The 18,366-nt window shown below is 40.4% G+C and overlaps 1 protein-coding gene across 1 annotated transcript in view; it reads left to right on the top strand.

The window, feature by feature from the left end:
• Positions 1-18,366, top strand: part of TTC17 (tetratricopeptide repeat domain 17) — a 47,720-nt gene that overhangs the window by 19,087 nt on the left and 10,267 nt on the right. Inside the window, exons 13-19 of the mRNA XM_030452324.1 lie at positions 566-740; positions 1,361-1,438; positions 3,658-3,882; positions 4,304-4,490; positions 16,201-16,371; positions 17,023-17,276; positions 18,184-18,349. Of these exons, the coding sequence (XP_030308184.1) occupies positions 566-740; positions 1,361-1,438; positions 3,658-3,882; positions 4,304-4,490; positions 16,201-16,371; positions 17,023-17,276; positions 18,184-18,349 (1,256 nt within the window). The remainder of the gene's footprint in view (positions 1-565; positions 741-1,360; positions 1,439-3,657; positions 3,883-4,303; positions 4,491-16,200; positions 16,372-17,022; positions 17,277-18,183; positions 18,350-18,366) is intronic.

Raw genomic sequence — 18,366 nt, 5'->3', positions numbered from 1 at the left:
AATCGGTAATATTTGTTATTACACAGGCTAAAATTAATGTGTCTGTGCTTCAGTAGCTACCTTACACAGAGCAATGCAATTGCATGGGGATAGTAAGAAAGCTTTTTCTCTTAGTTGGTAGAATTTTAGTACTGAGAATGTATTAAAGCAAAGGTTCCCATCCACACAAGTGAAAAAACTGTGTTCAACTTAAAATGTTCTTCCCAAATAATTTGGCTATTTCTTGATGTTTTTGGAATCCAACAAGTTTTAAAAATGTCATTTTCTTTTTCACTTCCTTACTTAGTCCTAAATTTCATTCAATCCTTATTAGCATAAGGAAAACCTGTGTCTTGTCTTGACTGCATGGTACATTATTTACAGATATTTTGTACTTAAAAATGGCAAGTGAAGACCTTATTTATTAATGACTTCTCAAGGGGGGAGGCTGGTTCTTTAAGTCTCCTGGTCTGCAGCTGGTGTCTGATGGCAGGATAGACTTGTCCATTGATATGCAGCTGATTCTTTTGTACCAAGTAACCTGCAGCACATGCTATTAATTTGTCTTGCTTCTCTTTACTGCCAGAGTCCATCCAATCCTGAGTGTCCCAAGAGATCCTGCTGGGCATGGAGAGACCCAAGCACCAGATTGTTCTTCCATTACTGATGCTCGTAACAATGAGTCCCTAAACACACTCCTCAAGGAACTAGATAGCAATCTAGGTCTGAAATTCACAATGCCAGATGAGCAAGCAAGACAAGTAAGAGGCACTGTCTCATTGTTTCTCTTCTGTTTTCAAGTTCTCCTCTTTATTGCCTTAAGAATCTTGCTTGGAACGTGAAAGGTTTTAAAGTTTTGAAGTTCTTTTTTTTATTGCCTTAAGAATCTTGCTTGGGACATGAAAGGTTCTGATACTCTAAAGATCACTTGGTGTCACAAGCCAGTCAGTACTTCCAAAAAAGGGGAGCAAGTGCTTTCTAATGAGGCTGGAGAAAAGGAGAACTTGTCACTCAGTATAAGGCTCCTTGTCTGACTTCTTTCAAACACTGACCAAAAGGACACAGAGTAGGAAATTTAATTTACTATTTAAAATTACTGCTTTCTTTTAAAACTAACAAGTCATTTGACATGATTAATCTTTTGGGGGGTTCCAATATCTGCTTTATTTGACCAAGCTGGTAGCTTTAGGCTGAGATAAGTCCTTCATACTGCTTTCTGGACATTGGGTGCTTTATTTGTTACATGTCCAAATTATCTATTTAGAACAATTTTTGGTTTTCTTTTGACTTTGCTATAGAGACCTGGGGAAGGGAGACCAGTGTATATATGTACTATAAAATTTCTTCACTTTAAAAAAAAATTAATTTCTTTCTTGCCCAGGTTTTGCATTCTCGTATCAACAAACAGACTGTTACACAGGCGAAGATAGGAGCATTCCTAGAGCATGCCATGAGAAAGGTATGTCCAAAATTGTAGCATGAGATTAAACTCAGAATTCTTACCTACAGCTTGTTTCTACACTTCTAAAGATGTCAGTCAGAGATGTGCAAGGAAGAAGCTTTTTTGCTGTCTGTAACTGAGAAACTGACTTAGAAATCCATGTTTGTAAGTCATGCACAAACATACAGAGAAGTATCCCTTTAACTGAGCATAGTGTGGACCAAATTCACATTATTCGGTCCCACTACACAAGTAGTGACTTGTTCTTGTGACTGCAGGACATGGGGCAGCAATATATTACCTAATCCTGGCAGCCATCTCCTTAACAGAGAGAAACAGCTTGGAACTACTCCTCCATCTTTCACCCTTCTCTCCATTCCTGCCATTTGCTCTTCCTCCTCCTTCCCCCACCACTGCCCTGTTTTCCCCTCCGAAGAAGCCAACTCCCTGTCAATCTTCTGTCAGGATAATTAGCACTTCTGGGACAAAGATTGTTTATCTGTAGAACACCCTGTGGAATGCCACCTCCATCATGCGTGGGACCTTGGAAAGTCACTTCAAGTCAAATGACAGGAAGCACTGAGATAGGGGTTGACTCTTGGTGTGTCAAGCTGATATTTCTCAAGTTAACTCTCTTGTACAAATAGTGCCAGCGTATGTCTATATTGTTTTTAGTCTAAAATCAGTGCCATTTACTATGTGCATCTGTCTTACCCAGAAGAGAAATGAACAGTAGGAGCTGTTCCTGTTACAGTGCTGTTCAGAAGAGTCCTGTACATGTCTGGTGTAGTGCTGCTGTTGCAGTGCATGGGTATTTTGGTTTTAACTGTATTATTCTGTTGCCCTCATGGTAAAAGCATGAACTTCTGAGTCCCACACTGATGTAAGAACATTGTTGTGCCTGTTGTAGTCATCAGCTCTGCAGATCAGGGGTGCCACAGCTGATATGCTGGTGCTGGGCAAGACAAGATGCTAATAATGTGCAGAGGATTTAGTCAGAGAAAGATCACTGAGTCTTGTGGATGAAGGACAATTCAGTGAGGAGCTTGACATGAATAACATGAAAGTAATGTTATGTATGTGCATTGCAAAAGAGGGATGAGAGGTACTCTAAAATTACAGATTATGTAAGGTACTCTGAACACGAGGTAATGTATCCTATTGGATTTTGCAGCTCATCTTGAACCCTAGGCAGAGCCTTCCTGTGTGAGGTTGTTTTTAAATTCTGGAAGAAGATCATTGTGCTGATTAACTTTTTCAATACAGTTTTTAATTGCAATGCTGGTTGGACTGCATTAATACAGTACTGCAGAGAAGATCCTTATCTGTTTTGCTGCTTTAATCCTTGCCACACATTTCCTACTGGTGGATGCATTTGGGCTTCAGACATGGAGGTTGGATTGGACATTAATTTCAATAATTAATTTCAATATACTTTAAATAGGGTCACACAGAGGGCTGAAAATATTAAAAACTAGAATGTGTTTCTAAACCATTTTGAGATACTCCATCTGGAAGTGGATGTTTGGCATAGCTCTGTCCACCTGTCAGTATTTTAAGTTTTACTATTTCTCCTCTAGGATATGTATTTATTCTTTCTGCTACAAGTGAAAGAGGAGGAAGGGACATTCAAGGTGTATTTGACACTTCCTTTATTCTTCCACCTGCCCTCACTTGTTGCTTCCTATTTTATAGTCTTTAAACTGTATCTAATGTGTATCACTTGTCAACTTTTGTAAGATAGATAACTAAATAAAATTAAAAACTGTTCTGAAACCTTAAATGTACAGGACATCTTGGTGTTGGATACTGGACACAGAAGCACATCTAACCACAATTTAAAAGCTCCCAGTCTTCATATTGTCATATTTCACATAGATCTGTAGTGATGTGATTTTTAGGACTCTGAAATGTCTCACAAGTGTTGGTTCCTGTAACAGGCTAACCATTAGCACTGGTATGTTTTAAGGGATTTTGTGGTCATGATATAAGGCATTCTTATGAACAGAGTGTGAGCTGCTACTAAATTCCAGTTCAGACTTCCAGTGGTGTCACTTTGGTTGAAGCAGATGGAATGATCTGCCAGCAACCACAGCAAGGTGGGTTTGTACCTAGTTGATAAGGCAGTGTGCCAGAGTGGGGTTTGTTTCTTTCTTACCAGAGAGCAGACAGTTCTCTCTTCCTTGGACACCTCTTTTTTTTGGGAGTTTTCATCCTTTTCCCTGACTCTCTTTTAGCCAGAAGATCCTCTGTGGCTTGTGCTCAATGAAGCTGGATTGTACTGGCGTGCAGTTGGGAACAGCACCTTTGCCATCACCTGTTTGCAAAAAGCCTTCAACTTGGCTCCACATGAGTATCAGGACATCCCTCTGGTCAATCTTGCTAACCTCTTGATTCATTATGGTCTTCATTTGGATGCCAGCCAGCTCCTGCTGAAGGCTTTGGCCATCAATGCCTCGGAGGTAAGGGGATGGTTTTTGCATTCACTCAGTGGTCAGTGTCATTTCCTTCATTATTTTCTAAGTGCACATTGCTGAGAATTATAAGCATCTATTATAAATAAAATATAATAAAATATAATAAAATATATGATGTTTATGGTGGCTTGGAAGTAAGTATTTAATGGTTTATTCCAGCTTGTGTGTGTTTGACAGCTGTTTTTCATCAAAGAAAGGTGGAATCTTCAGCACAAACAGCTTTTGCTTAGCACCAGTGTATCAACCTGTTAGTTCTCCATTCTAAGAATAAGTTGTCCCTATTTAAGAAGTTTTCTAATTTTTTCCCAGATAAATTTGGGTTTTCAGGGTTTTTTTTGCTAATTGTCTTCAATTTTAAACAGCAAAGATATTTATGCTGGGGTATATGTCACTTTTCTCTTAACAGCCCCTGACTTTTTTGAGCCTGGGAAATGCATATCTGGCTCTGAACAACATCAGTGGAGCCCTGCAGGCCTTCAGACATGCACTGGATTTGACAACAAAATGCTTGGAATGTGAAAGCAGCCTGAAGATGATTCGCTGCCTGCAGTTTTATCCCTTTCTGTACAACATCACCTCTTCTGCTTGCAGTGGTAAGCAACTCCTGAACCATGGACCACAAATGAAATAGTCTGTTTGCCTGGGGTGTTGCACCTGAAATTCATGAGTGCACTCCTGTTGTTTTTTTCCAAGGATCTTTTGCTTTTGCTTTGCACTTTTCTTCCTGCTTGCCAAGGTTGAGGCTCTACTTGTAATGAAAAAATTACAGTCCTTTAGGAAGTGCTTGAGAGGATGACTTCCTAAAAATATAGAGGGCTGGAAATTACTTTGAGTGTGTCAATAATACTTTAACAGGCTCACCAGTAGCTACTGCTGTTAAATGAGGAATGCTGGGTTCAGTGTTTATGCTGCTACTCCTAGGCTTCTCAATAGCTTCTTTGTACATCCCTTCCCATAGCACAGACAGGTGGGTGTGTTTTCTTAAAAGAAGAGCTTGGTAAAGAGCAGATTAGCTTTAATTCATATCCTTTCAATGTGTTCAGTACTTTGGATGTAATTTTCTAGTGTTCAGCCAATATCCTTTTTGTTTATGTGGGGTCTGTAGTCACTGTACATAACCCTCAAAAAATCCATTAGAAGAATGACTTTGAACCTAGTCTGTCCCCCAAAAATATTTTAAAATATTTGAGATAGAAGGCTTTATTATCCTTCTTTTTTATTGTTCTCTTTCATTTCAGTGAATCCCACTAAATACTTCCAGTATTTTGTCTGTACTTGCATATAGCTAATAGGCTGCTCATGAGCAATCTTGAAAAACATTTATGATTGTATTTTGTAATCCCTTCTCTCTCAAGTAGTTACTAAAGTATGTTTCCATCTAATCTTCCCTTTATTTTTAAATGAAAACATCACCGGAGGGAAATGTTTTTTATTTTCAATATCCCTTTAGACAACATTAAAAGTTAAGACTCTTAAACTTTACTAAGAGATTGGTGGTAGTCAAAACATGAAGCACAACTGGTTTGGAGTCTCACTTCCATTACTTGGCAGGATTGTGCTTTTGCAAAAAGCTTTGTGCTGCTCTTCTGGAATTAAGGGCAGTGTGATTACATTAGGAATGTATGTGTATGCCATCAAAATAGCTTTCAGGTATTTTTTTTTTTACTTCCTTAATGACTTCAGTGATGTGTACAGCAGGAGCTGAAGGAGCTGCTTCAAGTGTACTGGTAATGCCCTCTTGTGGTACAAATAATGTATTCCACATGAAATCAAGAGGAGTTTTCATTTCATCTGTGGCCTCTTAAAAAGAGAAGGGATGGTGTTTCATCTTCTAAATGTATGGATTTGCCTTTGTCCCCAGCACTTCTGATCTTACCAAATAAATAAACATTAAGCAAATGGACCTGAAGAAGAGAGTTGGCTTGAAAGGAGAATTTCTGCTTCAAATTCTTAATAGTGAGATTATGAATAGCTTAAATAACTTACTAAAACTGACATCCCAGTTTAAGCTTGACAGCTGCAATCACTTCAAGTTCCCTATAGGTACACAAAACAAAAGCATCAGGTGCATTTTCTTTACAGTAGTATTTTAAATACTATCCCCTTAGAAGCTGTGACTGACTCGATACAAGGGGCTGCTGTGTTTTCTTTCCTTTTGCTATAACATGAGGTCCTTTTAAAGATTTTTATCGTTACAGCATTTTAGTTTCCTCCCTCTCAAGCTGATGGATCTCGTTTCACCAAGGAATGCTCATCACTTCCAGGGGAGGGAAGAAGGGAAGTTTTTCTCTTGGGGCAAAGGGTGTTAACCCTTTAGCTCCGAATTTAACTTGTTTTAGTTGAAGCAAAAGGCCAGAATCTGTATCAGTTTATTGGGATTCTGGCCTGAATGCTGCTGTATATTTAAAATTCAGCTTTTTCTTTGACTTGCTTATCATGCAAAGGCAAAATCCCTGAGTGCTACTGAGCCTTGTTTAGACTACACCAAATGTTAGCACTTATTTGTCCAGTTATATTAATGAAAGGAATGGGATCTGTGACCATTCATTTCTGTGTATTTTTTAGTCTCTCTGCAATGATTTATGGAAAAGTTAATCCGTATAAGCAGAGTAGTCAACTCTGGCAGGGTTTTTAAAGCAGCAAAATTCTATGAAGCCTGCAAACAGCTCATCAGAGCCCTCAGAAACACATCATGGCAAACACTTGCAATGTCATTCAAAAGTAGCATAGAGAGAGTGGGTTCTGTCTGACACAGCAGCAGTTCTAAAATCATTGTTCTAATTTGAACTTAAATACTCTGCACACATGTACACTCACACATCTGTTGTTCACCCTCCAAGTTCCACCAGGGCTCTGAAGATGAAGCTGAATCCTTCCGAGCATCCCTGGCAATGTCAGCCCATCTGAAAGATGTATTGGTGCTGCACAAGTGGAATCTAGGTCACCATATTTGTGCTCTGCAGTGCTAAAAGAGTAAGAGGAGCTTAAATTGTAAACATCTTGCCAAAAGCAGGCAGGTGGGAGATGGAGAGGACAAGGACAGCTTTTTGTCCTGTTGGAGGCAGAGATCCCAAGGGGATGGCGGTGTCAGGAGATCTCAGACCTGCCTCTGACTGGGAGTTCCTCCAGAAATTTTATCTGAAAAGTGCTCTGTAGGAATAGTATGACCCAGTTATTCTTTGAGGTTTGTGCTACCATTTCTGCACCACTAACTCAGCAAGGGGAGAAGCAGTTCTTTCTTACCATTCACCTTTGCAGCAATAATCGTGACATTCCTAGAATTTCAGGAGTGTGCTCTGGGAGGTTGTTGAGCAGATGCAGGATTTTTGATACTTTTACTAATTGATTTGGTGCTTACTTATAAATCAGATCTTTTCATTAAGTCTTGCTCTAGCATCTCTTAAGAGTGGCTGAAGAAAGCTGAAAGTGAAAGGCATCACCCTGATAGTGCCATGTCAAGCTCTGTTAGAAACCTGTCTGTCCCATCCAAGCTGCATGTATTATTCTTCTCAAAACTGCAGGGATGTATATTTTGAGATTTTTAAATTTAAAACCCAAAAGAATGTGGTGCTGTGTTAAACATGGCACTTTTAGCTACAGCAATATCCATTAACCCATGCACATTGCTTCCAAGCTCCTATTTCCTGGGAAGCCCTTATGCATCTTAAAGGTTTTTGTACCCAGCAAACAAATCTGTTGCTCTATTGTCATTCACTTTTGCATTTATTAAACCTGCTAATGAGTGAATTGAACCTACAGCTTCTTTTCATCCTAACATTAGGGGATTTCTATACATCATGCACGGTCTTGCCCAGCTTACATACTTCCTCTGCTTATTTACAGTATTTACAATGTACCTAAAATCTTCTCATTGTCATCACTCTCACTTTGCATCGTTCTATTAAGATGGGTGTGGGTGAAATATTTAGTGTTCTGTATTCATTATGTCCATTTCCAGCTAGCAGAGGGGAGAGAAGAAAGTCATGGCCTCACTGTCATTGCCCAGGTGGCCAAGAAGGCCAATGGCATCCTGGCCTGAATCAGGAACAGCGTGGCCAGCAGGTCCAGGGAAGGGATTCTGCCCCTGTACTCAGCCCTGGTGAGGCCACACCTTGAGTCCTGTGTCCAGTTCTGGGCCCCTCAGTTCAGGAAGGAGATTGAGGTGCTGGAGCAGGTCCAAAGGAGGGCAACCAGGCTGGTGAAGGGACTCGAGCACAGATCCTATGAGGAGAGGCTGAGGGAGCTGGGGGTGTTGAGGCTGGAGAAGAGGAGGCTCAGGGGAGACCTCATCACTCTCTACAACTCCCTGAAAGGAGGGTGTAGCCAGGGGGGGGTTGGGCTCTTTTCCCCGGCAACTCTCAGCAAGACAAGAGGGCAGGGTCTCAAGTTGTGCCAGGGGAAGTTTAGGTTGGATATTAGAAAGAATTTATTTACAGAGAGGGTGATCAGGCATTGGAATGGGCTGCCCAGGGAAGAAGTGGATTCTCCATCCCTGGAGATATTTAAAAAGAGACTGGATGTGGCACTCAGTGCCATGGGCTGGGAACTGCAGCAGTAGTGGATCAAGAGTTGGACTCGATGATCTCTGAGGTCCCTTCCAACCAGCCAATTCTATGATTCTGTGATCTGCAGGAGTAACTGAGGAAATGGGGGTAGCATGGTGGAAGAGTATTTAGAATTGCAGGAGAGTTCAGTGAGAGTTTACTGATGCAAAACTATTCCTATGTAAAAGAAAAGCAGTTCAGTATTAAAATAAATATAATATGGCATTTCCTTTTTTTTTTTTAATCTGCCTTTATAGTGCAAATGATTCTCTATGATGCTTTATTTGGATCCTTCACTGCAGCATAACTACATGCTCATGTAGCAGGAGCATCAGAGGTTAAGAGTGGAAGGGAAAACATTCTCTTTCCAGCTCAGTTTTTCAAAACCTGCCCCAGTCAGCTGTCAGATGTACTGACTTTTCTCTGCAATGGTTTTGGTATTTTTTAATGATAGGAATGTAGAGAAAATGGTTCCTGTCTGTGTCTTCATCCCGTTTTAGAAGGCTCCTTTTGCCACTGGCAGTTTGTTGTACATAGCTGCTCAAAATTCTTACTGAACCTGAAGTGTCCACTGCCTGGAGTTGTTGCATCTGAAGATCCAACAACTCTGTATGTCCAGAAGAATAGTAATCCTCAGGTTTTATTTTCAAGAAGATGAAGTTGCATCAGACTTCATGGTAAAGCTCTACAGACTGAGTTAATTGGCTAAAGCATGTTTGGAAGGGAAAGAACATGGTTCCCAAATCTGGGACACCTCTCCTTTATGGATTTTTTTTCTTCTTTTGAGGCTGGTTGCCTGGTTCATGTGAGTTTGTGTTATGCTCTGACTGTCCTTAAAGCTTTAAATTCGTTATCTGTTCTGGCCACTAATGACTGCAACTGGAACAATTCAGATTTTCCCTAGAGGAAGAGATTGTTGCTTCTGGAATGCAGCAGTTTGGGGGAGAAGGGACTTTCTTGCAAAACTTCTTTCTGCAGGCACTGTTATAGCTTTGTACTATTCTAGGAGTGTGAGAAGGGTGTTTTTCTGTTGAATCCTAACCTAGGGTTGTTGACAGTATTCTTGCCAAACTCAGCATTCTGCAGGCATTCCTTACCTGGACTCAAGCAAAGGGTAATTCAGTTCTTGCTCATCACACCCTCAAAACCAGGATTGATTTATTATTTTTTTTCCTATTCTTTGCTGCAACAACTCTGCTTCTTCATGGAATATTGTAAAATGTGGCCTGTCAGACAAACTGCTCAGCATTTAAAAGCTATCCTAGAGGAATAAGAGGCATGACCTGACCAGTTCACTGGGTTTTTTGTTATGTGAGTGGGACAGTCTCATTGCTTTGGTCTCCAACTGGGAGAAAGATTCCATGGGTATCCATGCCAGGCAACTCTCTTAAGTTGTCATGGATCAAGTCTGACTATTAATCTGCCCTTGTTGAGCAGTGTGAAGATACACAATTAAACATAAGTACAGCCTATCAGAAATATTTTTTTTAAATAAAAAGGATGAAACCAGGTCTCTGAGGAATACTGTCTGAATTTCAGCATTTGGTGCAAACCTTGGACACAGTGGTAGTCAAAAGACACAGAACTAAGGCCATTGCTTGGGCTTACAGTGTCAAACTATAAAATATTGGGGATAGTTAACTAAAAGGATCTAACAAAAGATTTGCATAAGAGCTTTGATGGGGGAAAGATTAGAAAAAGAACAAAACCAAAGCAGGACACTGTTGCCTTTGTTTATGCTAGTGATCTTTTAAGAATTTCCAGGGCTTAATCAGAACCAGATTCCATAATTGTGTTATGTGCAGGGAGCTAAATATTAGTTTGTCACTATCAATGGCATGTGTTGTACCACCATCTACTGCAGGTGACATGATTGGGAAGAAATTAATAAGGAATTGTCCTTTTTTCTGGCAGTAAAAAATAATGTGACACATGGGAGAAGTCACTGAGGACAAGCATGTGCCTTCAGAACTGGGAGGTGGTGGTTTCTCCTGCTTACTTTCCCTCTTACCCCAAAACAAACCAACAAAAAAAACTGTTCTGGAGACACAGGCTTCAGTTTGTTCCTTACCCCCCCACTTGGTGTGTAGGGCCAGAGGCCCTGAAAGAGACATTTTTATATCTCTTTTATGCAGGGGTAGGCTTGGAGAGTTTAAATTTAGCTGTTTAGATGTTTCTGTGATTTGGACCCTGTTCCCAGGCATCCTATAGAGCAAGTTACTGCTCCGAGATGTGCGTCAGAAAAAAGACAGGCTCCTATTTTAGTAGGTGGTGAGGAAGAAGGAGAGTAAAGGCTCTAGTTAGTCAATGCCTTTGATTTTCCCCTCCTTGTTTTTAACCATGGAAGAGGTATTAGGGAGGAGATTTGACATTTTCTGCTCTTTTATAAAGTAGCCTACTGAATCCTTCAAGATATTTTGCATGCTTTTCCCTTACTAAACTGCATTATACTCTAATTAGGTTTGTCTCCCTCTTTAATTTTTTCCCCATGTTTTATTTATCACTTCTTTATATTTCATAAGGAGAATGTGTGTGTCTGTTCTTCAGGGACTGGTCTGTTACACAATGGTGAAGTATTATTCTCACTTAATATGAATAAGAAATCTGGTTATGCTTTGCTGGCATTTTTATGTTTTGAAAGATTTCATCAGAACTGCTGTATTGAGACAAATAGATGATCTTTAAATCTATAGCTAAGCCAATTTAGAGGCATCTTGTGGCTACAAATCAGATACTAAAGCTCTTTCCTTACGAGTGAGAACTATTATTTTACTATATAATCCTCTTAATTGAAAGCCTGTTCTTGGAATAAATAACTAAAAAAAAAAACAAAAAAACTTTTGTATGCTTCATTTTGTGTGCTAAAGTCAAAATTTTGATCCCCTAAATCATCATCCTGTCGTTTGCTGGGCATCCCAAATCAAAGCTTGTTACGTAGCACACTCTTCTGCCTGCTGAGTTTTGAGCAAGCCTCTCATCACCTGTGAAGAAGGGCCACTGACCACTCATTTAGGGGAAAAATTTAGAAAAGGGATAGGATTTTATTAAAATTAACTTCTAAAGTGCTTTTTGTTATTAGTTCTCTATACTTAGTTTTTCAGTTAGAGTGTATGTCCTGTCCTGTCCTGTCCTGTCCTGCCCTTTGAAAATTTTTGTTTGTTGGTTTTTTTTTTCCTGTAACTTCCAGTTTTGCAAAGGAGGGTTGGTATTAAAGGAACAAGCTAAAACCAAGATGTGTTCTCTTCTGGGGTGGGGAAACACACTGAAAGCTCTGAATTTTTCACCCTACATTCCTTGTTCTCTGCCAGTGTCGTTATTGATACCTAACTTGAAATACTTGACCAGAGAGGTTAATTACAGTCTACCCATTATTCCAAAATAATGTCTGTGATGATATGTGGATAGTAGATTTATTTATTTTTTTTTTTTTTTTTTAGAGATTTATGCCATACATTACAACTCTAAAATTCCTGGAGGTGTTACTTTTAGCCTTTCCATGTCTTGTTGGGCTTAGCAGTGGTAACTGAGGGTTTAGAGAGAGCAAGGCTGACCACTGGATGATGGCATCTTTGGCTTTTAAAATTTGCAGCAAAGCTTCAAGATATTTTATGCTTCTGCAAATACAAGTTGCCTGTCTGCTTTGTGTCTTTCCTGAGCCCTGTAGTGCCCAGGGAAGATGCAGCAGGTCTTGGGTATCTTTTCTTTTAAATACAGATCCATCAACCATTCACAGGTCAGTATAGCAAAGAGAGAGAATTATAGTTAAGAACTTGAACTTTTCTTCTCCCTTTTTCTGAGCCCTGTAGTGCACAGGCAAGATGCAGCAGGTCTTGGGTATCTTTTCTTTTAAGTACAGACCCATCAACCATTCACAGGGCAGTATAGCAAAGAGAGAGAATTATAGCTAAGAACTTGAACTTTTCTTCTCCCTTTTTCTTTTCTGCTCTGTTTATCACTTTAGTCATTTTTCACTAACACCAGAGAACTGTTCAATTATGTTTATTTTTATGCCTGTGTGTGTGGAAAGCACCAAATTTAGTGTCACATCTGGACCAGAGTGCTTGCAGTTCAGGTATGGCTTCTGACCTTTCTGTTAGCTTTTTGATGACAATCCTGTTCTGTCATAAGTGATTTATAATTTCTGCTTTCAAAGCTCAGTCATAGGATTTATTTTGAAGTGTAAATACGTGCTTTTTCAGAAAAAAAATGAGGGATGCATGAGTTTTACAGCAGAATCTCAATAGAAACATGTTAATTCATAATTAAGGTGAGCAGAGCAGCAGTAGCTGCTAAAGATAGCTGCTCTTCTGTTCCTGCTCATCCTGTGGCATCTAAAACTCATCTCAATATAACTGGCCTGAATTTTTCTTTCCCCTCCCAAATGTTTTGCAATCAAAGTATCTGTTGGTAAGTGACTGCAGTAACATGGTTGCTGTTAATGGCTCCCAGGTTCTTTAGGAAGTTCACCTTGAAACTTCAAGGTAATTTGGGTGTGCAGGGTGTTAATCACTGCTGTTAACATTGCTGTGAAAGTCAAAGCTCATGTTTTATGTGTGGTCTGAAGGATGGGCTGGAGCAGCACTTTGCTAGAACATTGCTTTGGCTCTGTTAATGTCACTGCAGTGAAGTCACTATGGTGCAGAAAGAAAGTTTTCAAGTGCAAGTTTGATCTAGGTTTTGGTGATCCTGGTAGTTTGAGATGTACAAAAGGGCTCTGATGGGTGAGTTTGCTCATTCCAGATTTTTTGTCAGCACTGGTAAATGATATTGCATGTGAGATGGTGAACAAGACTTGTCCTGTAAAAGGGATGGGTGATGCTGTGCTGCTTCTCAGGTTAATTTCTATGGAAATATTTGATCCTAATTCTAAATACACAGCATCACCCAAGCAGTGAGCACCTCTGAAATTTTCACCTGATCTAGGAGCAGCAGTAGTTGTGTATTTACATGTGTAAAGGTGTGTGAAGTATTACCCCCTCTGCCTCACCTGTGTGAGCAGTGACAAGCACAAGTCCAAGGAAGGCTGCTTATTGATGGCACTGCTCAGGAAATGGCTGTAGGTGAGATTTTTCATCTGTGTGCAGGTATTAAAACCTATTTCCAGTAAGCTCAGTGATAATTCCTGGTATTAAAAAAAAAAAAAAAAAATGGGAGAGACTTACCCCCTGTCATGAGGGTTGGAACCAGGGGATCTTTAAGATCCCTTCCAACCCAAACCATTCTCTGATTCTGTGAATCTCACTGTGGGGAATACTGGTTTTGCACCAAAAACCAAGTGTGGAGTTAATAACTCCTGTTAGCAGTTTGGTTTCAGACTGTTCTGCCCCCTGACAGCTCTGTCATTAAGCTGACTTATATCTGTATTAAGCAGTTTTCTCTTCACCCTGTTTAACCATAAAGGGGCACATCATTGGGGTGAGACTTATTTCCAGATAACTTGCCTTTGGCATCACCTAATGCAAGTCAGTGACTGTAGCAATAATCACTTGACTCTTGTGATCATTCAAGAGAGAATCCAGCTCTGCTTATTCCAAGTGGTGGGGAAAAAATCAGAACCTGAAGTTGAAACTCCTTGGCTTTTAGTTTTGAAGCATTTTAAGAATTTAGGAGCCAATTATTTGCTTAAATCTAGCATGTTGGAACATAGGTGGTGGACTTAACATCACATTTCCCAAGCTCTGCATTGGCAGGCAAAGAATAAAAACTCAGTCAAAGCTCTGTGCTTGGACACTTGGAGGTAATTTTGCTTTTTTCATCCCAGTGCTGTGCTGACACAAAGTTATCTGGAATTAGTGAAGATATTTAGGGAGGTCTCATTCTCTCTGCCACATGTGCCATAAGACACAAACAGCAGCAGTGGCTGTTAATTTAGATTTTCAAAACAATCTAAATTGTGAATGGCAATGTTTGATTACTCTCCATTATTACTTTGTATCACCTCTTTAATAAGCATTTTTGTTTCACTGATGGGAACACAGTAAGCAGGTCTCATACTACACAAGGTGGGACAGATTCCTATCCACTTTCGTCTGAACTTTCTTAGCTCTCCAGGAAAACTGGCAGCAACTGCTCTCAGAAAAGAAATTTGCAAGGAAATGATCCTTCTTTACTAAATTTCCATGATGAAATAATGTGAATTATCAAGTGATGTGAAGTAGTTCCATACTTCAAGATTTTGTAGCTGGAATACCACCCTCTCAGGACTTCACACCTAACTTAGACAACCAGAATATATGTGAAATATTAATAAATAACCCATAGCTGAGATTTGAGCATGGCCTTTCCCATGGCTAAGGTGCCACAATAGTACTGATGTTTCCAGCCAGTGAATGTGCCTGGGTTTGGGGGCTGTACTGGTCGGGTACTGGGACCTGGTGGTCTCCCCATCTGCCTGAGCTAAGTGTAAAGTTCTCCCCTGCAATGTTTCAGTACCCCCAGCTCCATGGTACACTCACAGATCTTAAACTTCTGCTGTGTTTTTTTTTTCAGCCAGCATTTTTGCCTCTCCTGGGACGTCAGAAAACTGAAAAAGCAGCAATTTGAAAAAAAATGAGGCCACTCAGGTTTCTATATATAGCAGCTCTTGGATCCTGAGCAAGCCAGTGCTCTCATCTGGGCTGCTTTTAGCTGTCAGTGTTTGTAAACTAATATTAACAGAGTTAGCTTTAAGTAGAATTTTAAGTGCTGTCAGGGGGGTTTTTGGGCTGTTCTTTTTTTTCTTCTGCTTGCTATTTTCAGCTTTTTTTTCTCTTTGGCATTTTTCTCCCAATTAAAGGAGTTTTTAGTGTTTCAGCCTCTTTGCTTTTTTTTCTTTATGCTAATGATGAGTTGACCTTCAGCAAAGGGGATTGTGGTCATCACAGTCCTGGAAGCACCTGAGTTGCATCAAAATCAGTTGGGTTGATGTCAGGCAGGAGGACAAGTTCCAGCTTTAGGGTTCTGACCATGCCATTTCTCACAGATTAAACATGAGAGTCTCCAAATATTGAAGTGATTATTTCTTTTTTTACAGTGAAACAAATTAATTTTTTTTTTTACAGCATTGGGGGTGGAGAAGAAAAGATTGACTGCCTAACAGGGTAGGAGAGGCAGATTATAACTGTATGGCAGATGTTAGAGGAGCTTGTGAAAATTGCTCCTGGTTTTTTGGGGTTTTCTTAACAAATTGCTTCTGGCCAGGGAGGTGCTGGAGGCATCATCCCTGGCAGTGTTCAAAGGATGGGTATTTGAGGTGCTACAGGGGATGATTTAGTGGTTGGGGGTTGTAGAGCAGACACTTGGACTTGATTCTATGATTCTATTCTATGATTTATATATTTACTCAAACATAATTCGACTTCTTTTATATACAGCAGAAATAGTTTTCACAGAAGATTCTTTTTTGTCTGCTTGTACTGTCTCTACATTTGGGTTTTCCCACTGTAATTCCTAGATCTTTGGATTTGGTGGACTCTGTGAGCAACATCCAGTAATTTTCTACATGCTGTGCAGGCTTCCCTCAAGATGCCTGGTTTTTCTTTCATTATTAGCTCACAGTGTATACCTAATAACATCCTCTCCTAGAACTGTTTTGGGTGATCCATCTTGTCAAGAGGGAGGTCAGCTTTTTAGTCACTGAATCAAGACTTTGCTATCTTGTGGAATTACTCTGTTAAATCAGATGTAGAAAACCAGAAGAATGTAGGCTCCACAGTGTAGCTTCTGCACTTGTTTTTGGGAGGAATGTTCTTGCACTGTGTACCAGTAAACTCTTTTCCAGGCCACTGTCATGAGAAGGATCCAGATGGCAGTCATGACAAGGAGAAATACTTTGATGCCCACCATGAGTCAGTTACAGAGGTGGCAGAAGGACACTCCAAGGGAGGTACAGCAGATCCAGAAGTCCTTCCTCAGAATTCAGCAAGGGATTCTTCCTTTTTGAGACTGGAAAGTAAGTCAGCTTTACAACACCAATACTGGCAAAATGAATCTTTTCCTCTCTTTTTTTCAGAAGTGTTGTCTCCCCTCCTCCAAGAAGCTACATTTTCCCCACCTCTGTAAAGGGAAGAGTAAGCCTTGAAAACCATTTTCATTCTGTTCACTGTTCTCCTTCTCCAAGTTTAATGTCAAAATGCATTAATCAAAAAATGAGATCAAGGTTTAGATGCTTCCCAAGCTAAAAGATGTAGTTTCTTGCAAGACTCTCCAAACACATTGGTTGTACCCCAGTGAATTCTGCATCAGCTGTGTCAGAGAGAAGGGAAGAAAAACAGTGGTACAGAGTGCTTGATTTGGTGTTTCATGCAAATCTGTAGAGAAAGGACACCACCTTACTCCCTCAAACAGGCAGAATTCTGTTTTGGGGCAAAACTGTGTCAAGTGGCTTAGAGGTGTGGATTTTTTTGAACCAGCATTTGACACTTTTTTCCCAGTGGAAAAACCTTCCTTCTTCAGTCCCCCTCCCCATTTCCTGTGTGCAGTCAGTGAGAGTTGGTTTGTACAAGTGGGGAGGATAGAAAAAAAGCTCCTTTTGTTTTTTCCAATTTGTGGAAGGTGGAAGAAGAGAATGGTTGAAGTTTTAATGGGGTTTGTTCCCTCTTAGACGCGGTCACAGCGGAGAGCAACGGCTCAGAAAGAGTGGAGGGGGTGGAAGAGGATCAGATGTCTGAGGAGATGCTGGCTTTGGTGGATGAGTTTGAAAACTCTTGGCCTCAGGAAGCTTTTGAAGGGGCGCTGGAGGTAAAAGGACGTCGGATGGACCTGCAGGGAATCCGGGTCCTGAAGAAGGGCTCCCAGGATGGACTGGCCACCTCCTGTTTTGGGGACTGCGCTGATGATGATGATGAAGCTGAGTGGGTAAGTCTGGAGCAGTTTAATTCAGGCATTTACCAACTTACTGTTAGGGAGGAGGGAAAGATGAGGACAGTTCAGGGCATTTAACACTGGAATATATATGTAGGAACCTGACTGGGGGGCTAAAAGGTGCTTCATGCCTTGTGTGAAATGGGCACAGTCTCAATCCATCTTCTAAAGGCCTCCCCATCCCTAAAAATTACATCAGTTAGTCTGGAGAAAAGGAGGCTGAGGGGAGACCTTAGCAGTCTCTACAACTATGTGGAAGGAGGTTGTAGTAATATGGGTGCCTGTCTTTTCCCCATCTAACAAGTGGTTGGATGGGATACAGCCTCAAGTTGTATCAGGGAGAATTAGATTGGATATCAGTAAAAAAATTTCCCTGTCCAAGGAAGTGGTAGAGTCACCATCTCTGGAGTTATTTAAGATGTGTAGATCTGGTGCTTGGGGACATGGTCAATGTTAGGTGTAGGCTTGGACTTGACCTTAAAGGTCTTCTCCAACCTAAAACAATTTCATGATCATAAATCTTGCTTATGAGCAGCAAGAGCTGAGATGCTGGATGATGCCAGGTGCCTTCAAACATTTTGCTCACAGTTAAAAAGGAGAAGGATTTCTAAGAAAAGTTGTGGTTAGCATGAAAAGAATGAAGTATCTGTTATCATCTTATGAACAAAACAGGTGATGAAAAATACCTTTCAGTTCTCTAGCACTTCAGTTGTTTCCTCCTGTTGGAGGTTGAAGTTCTGTGGGTTGGTTGTGTGGTGTGGTGGATTGAGATGGGAAGGGAGGGAGAAAGATCTCACCTGTAGCATCTTTGTAATTGAATCTTAGGGCTAAAACAAGTAGTGTATTCAAATTGATAACATTGGTGGTGTTTTCTTACTGCTAACTTTGGTTCTTTTGGTAGATCACTTTTCAGGTCAAACGTTTAAAGAAACCAAAAGCTGAAAACTTGGATCTCCAGGAACCAGTTGGGAGAAATGGGGAAGAAGGGACTAATGGAGAAAATGAAAACTTTTACCAAACTGCCCTGGAGATCAGTGGACCAAAGATACCTTCTCCTGGACCAATAGGTAACCTCCTGCTTCTA

The sequence above is a fragment of the Calypte anna genome, chromosome 5A (genome assembly GCF_003957555.1).
Source record: "Calypte anna isolate BGI_N300 chromosome 5A, bCalAnn1_v1.p, whole genome shotgun sequence".
NCBI lineage: Eukaryota > Metazoa > Chordata > Aves > Apodiformes > Trochilidae > Calypte > Calypte anna.
Note: the sequence above shows the minus strand (reverse complement) of the source record. Positions and strands in the feature narration are given on the sequence as shown.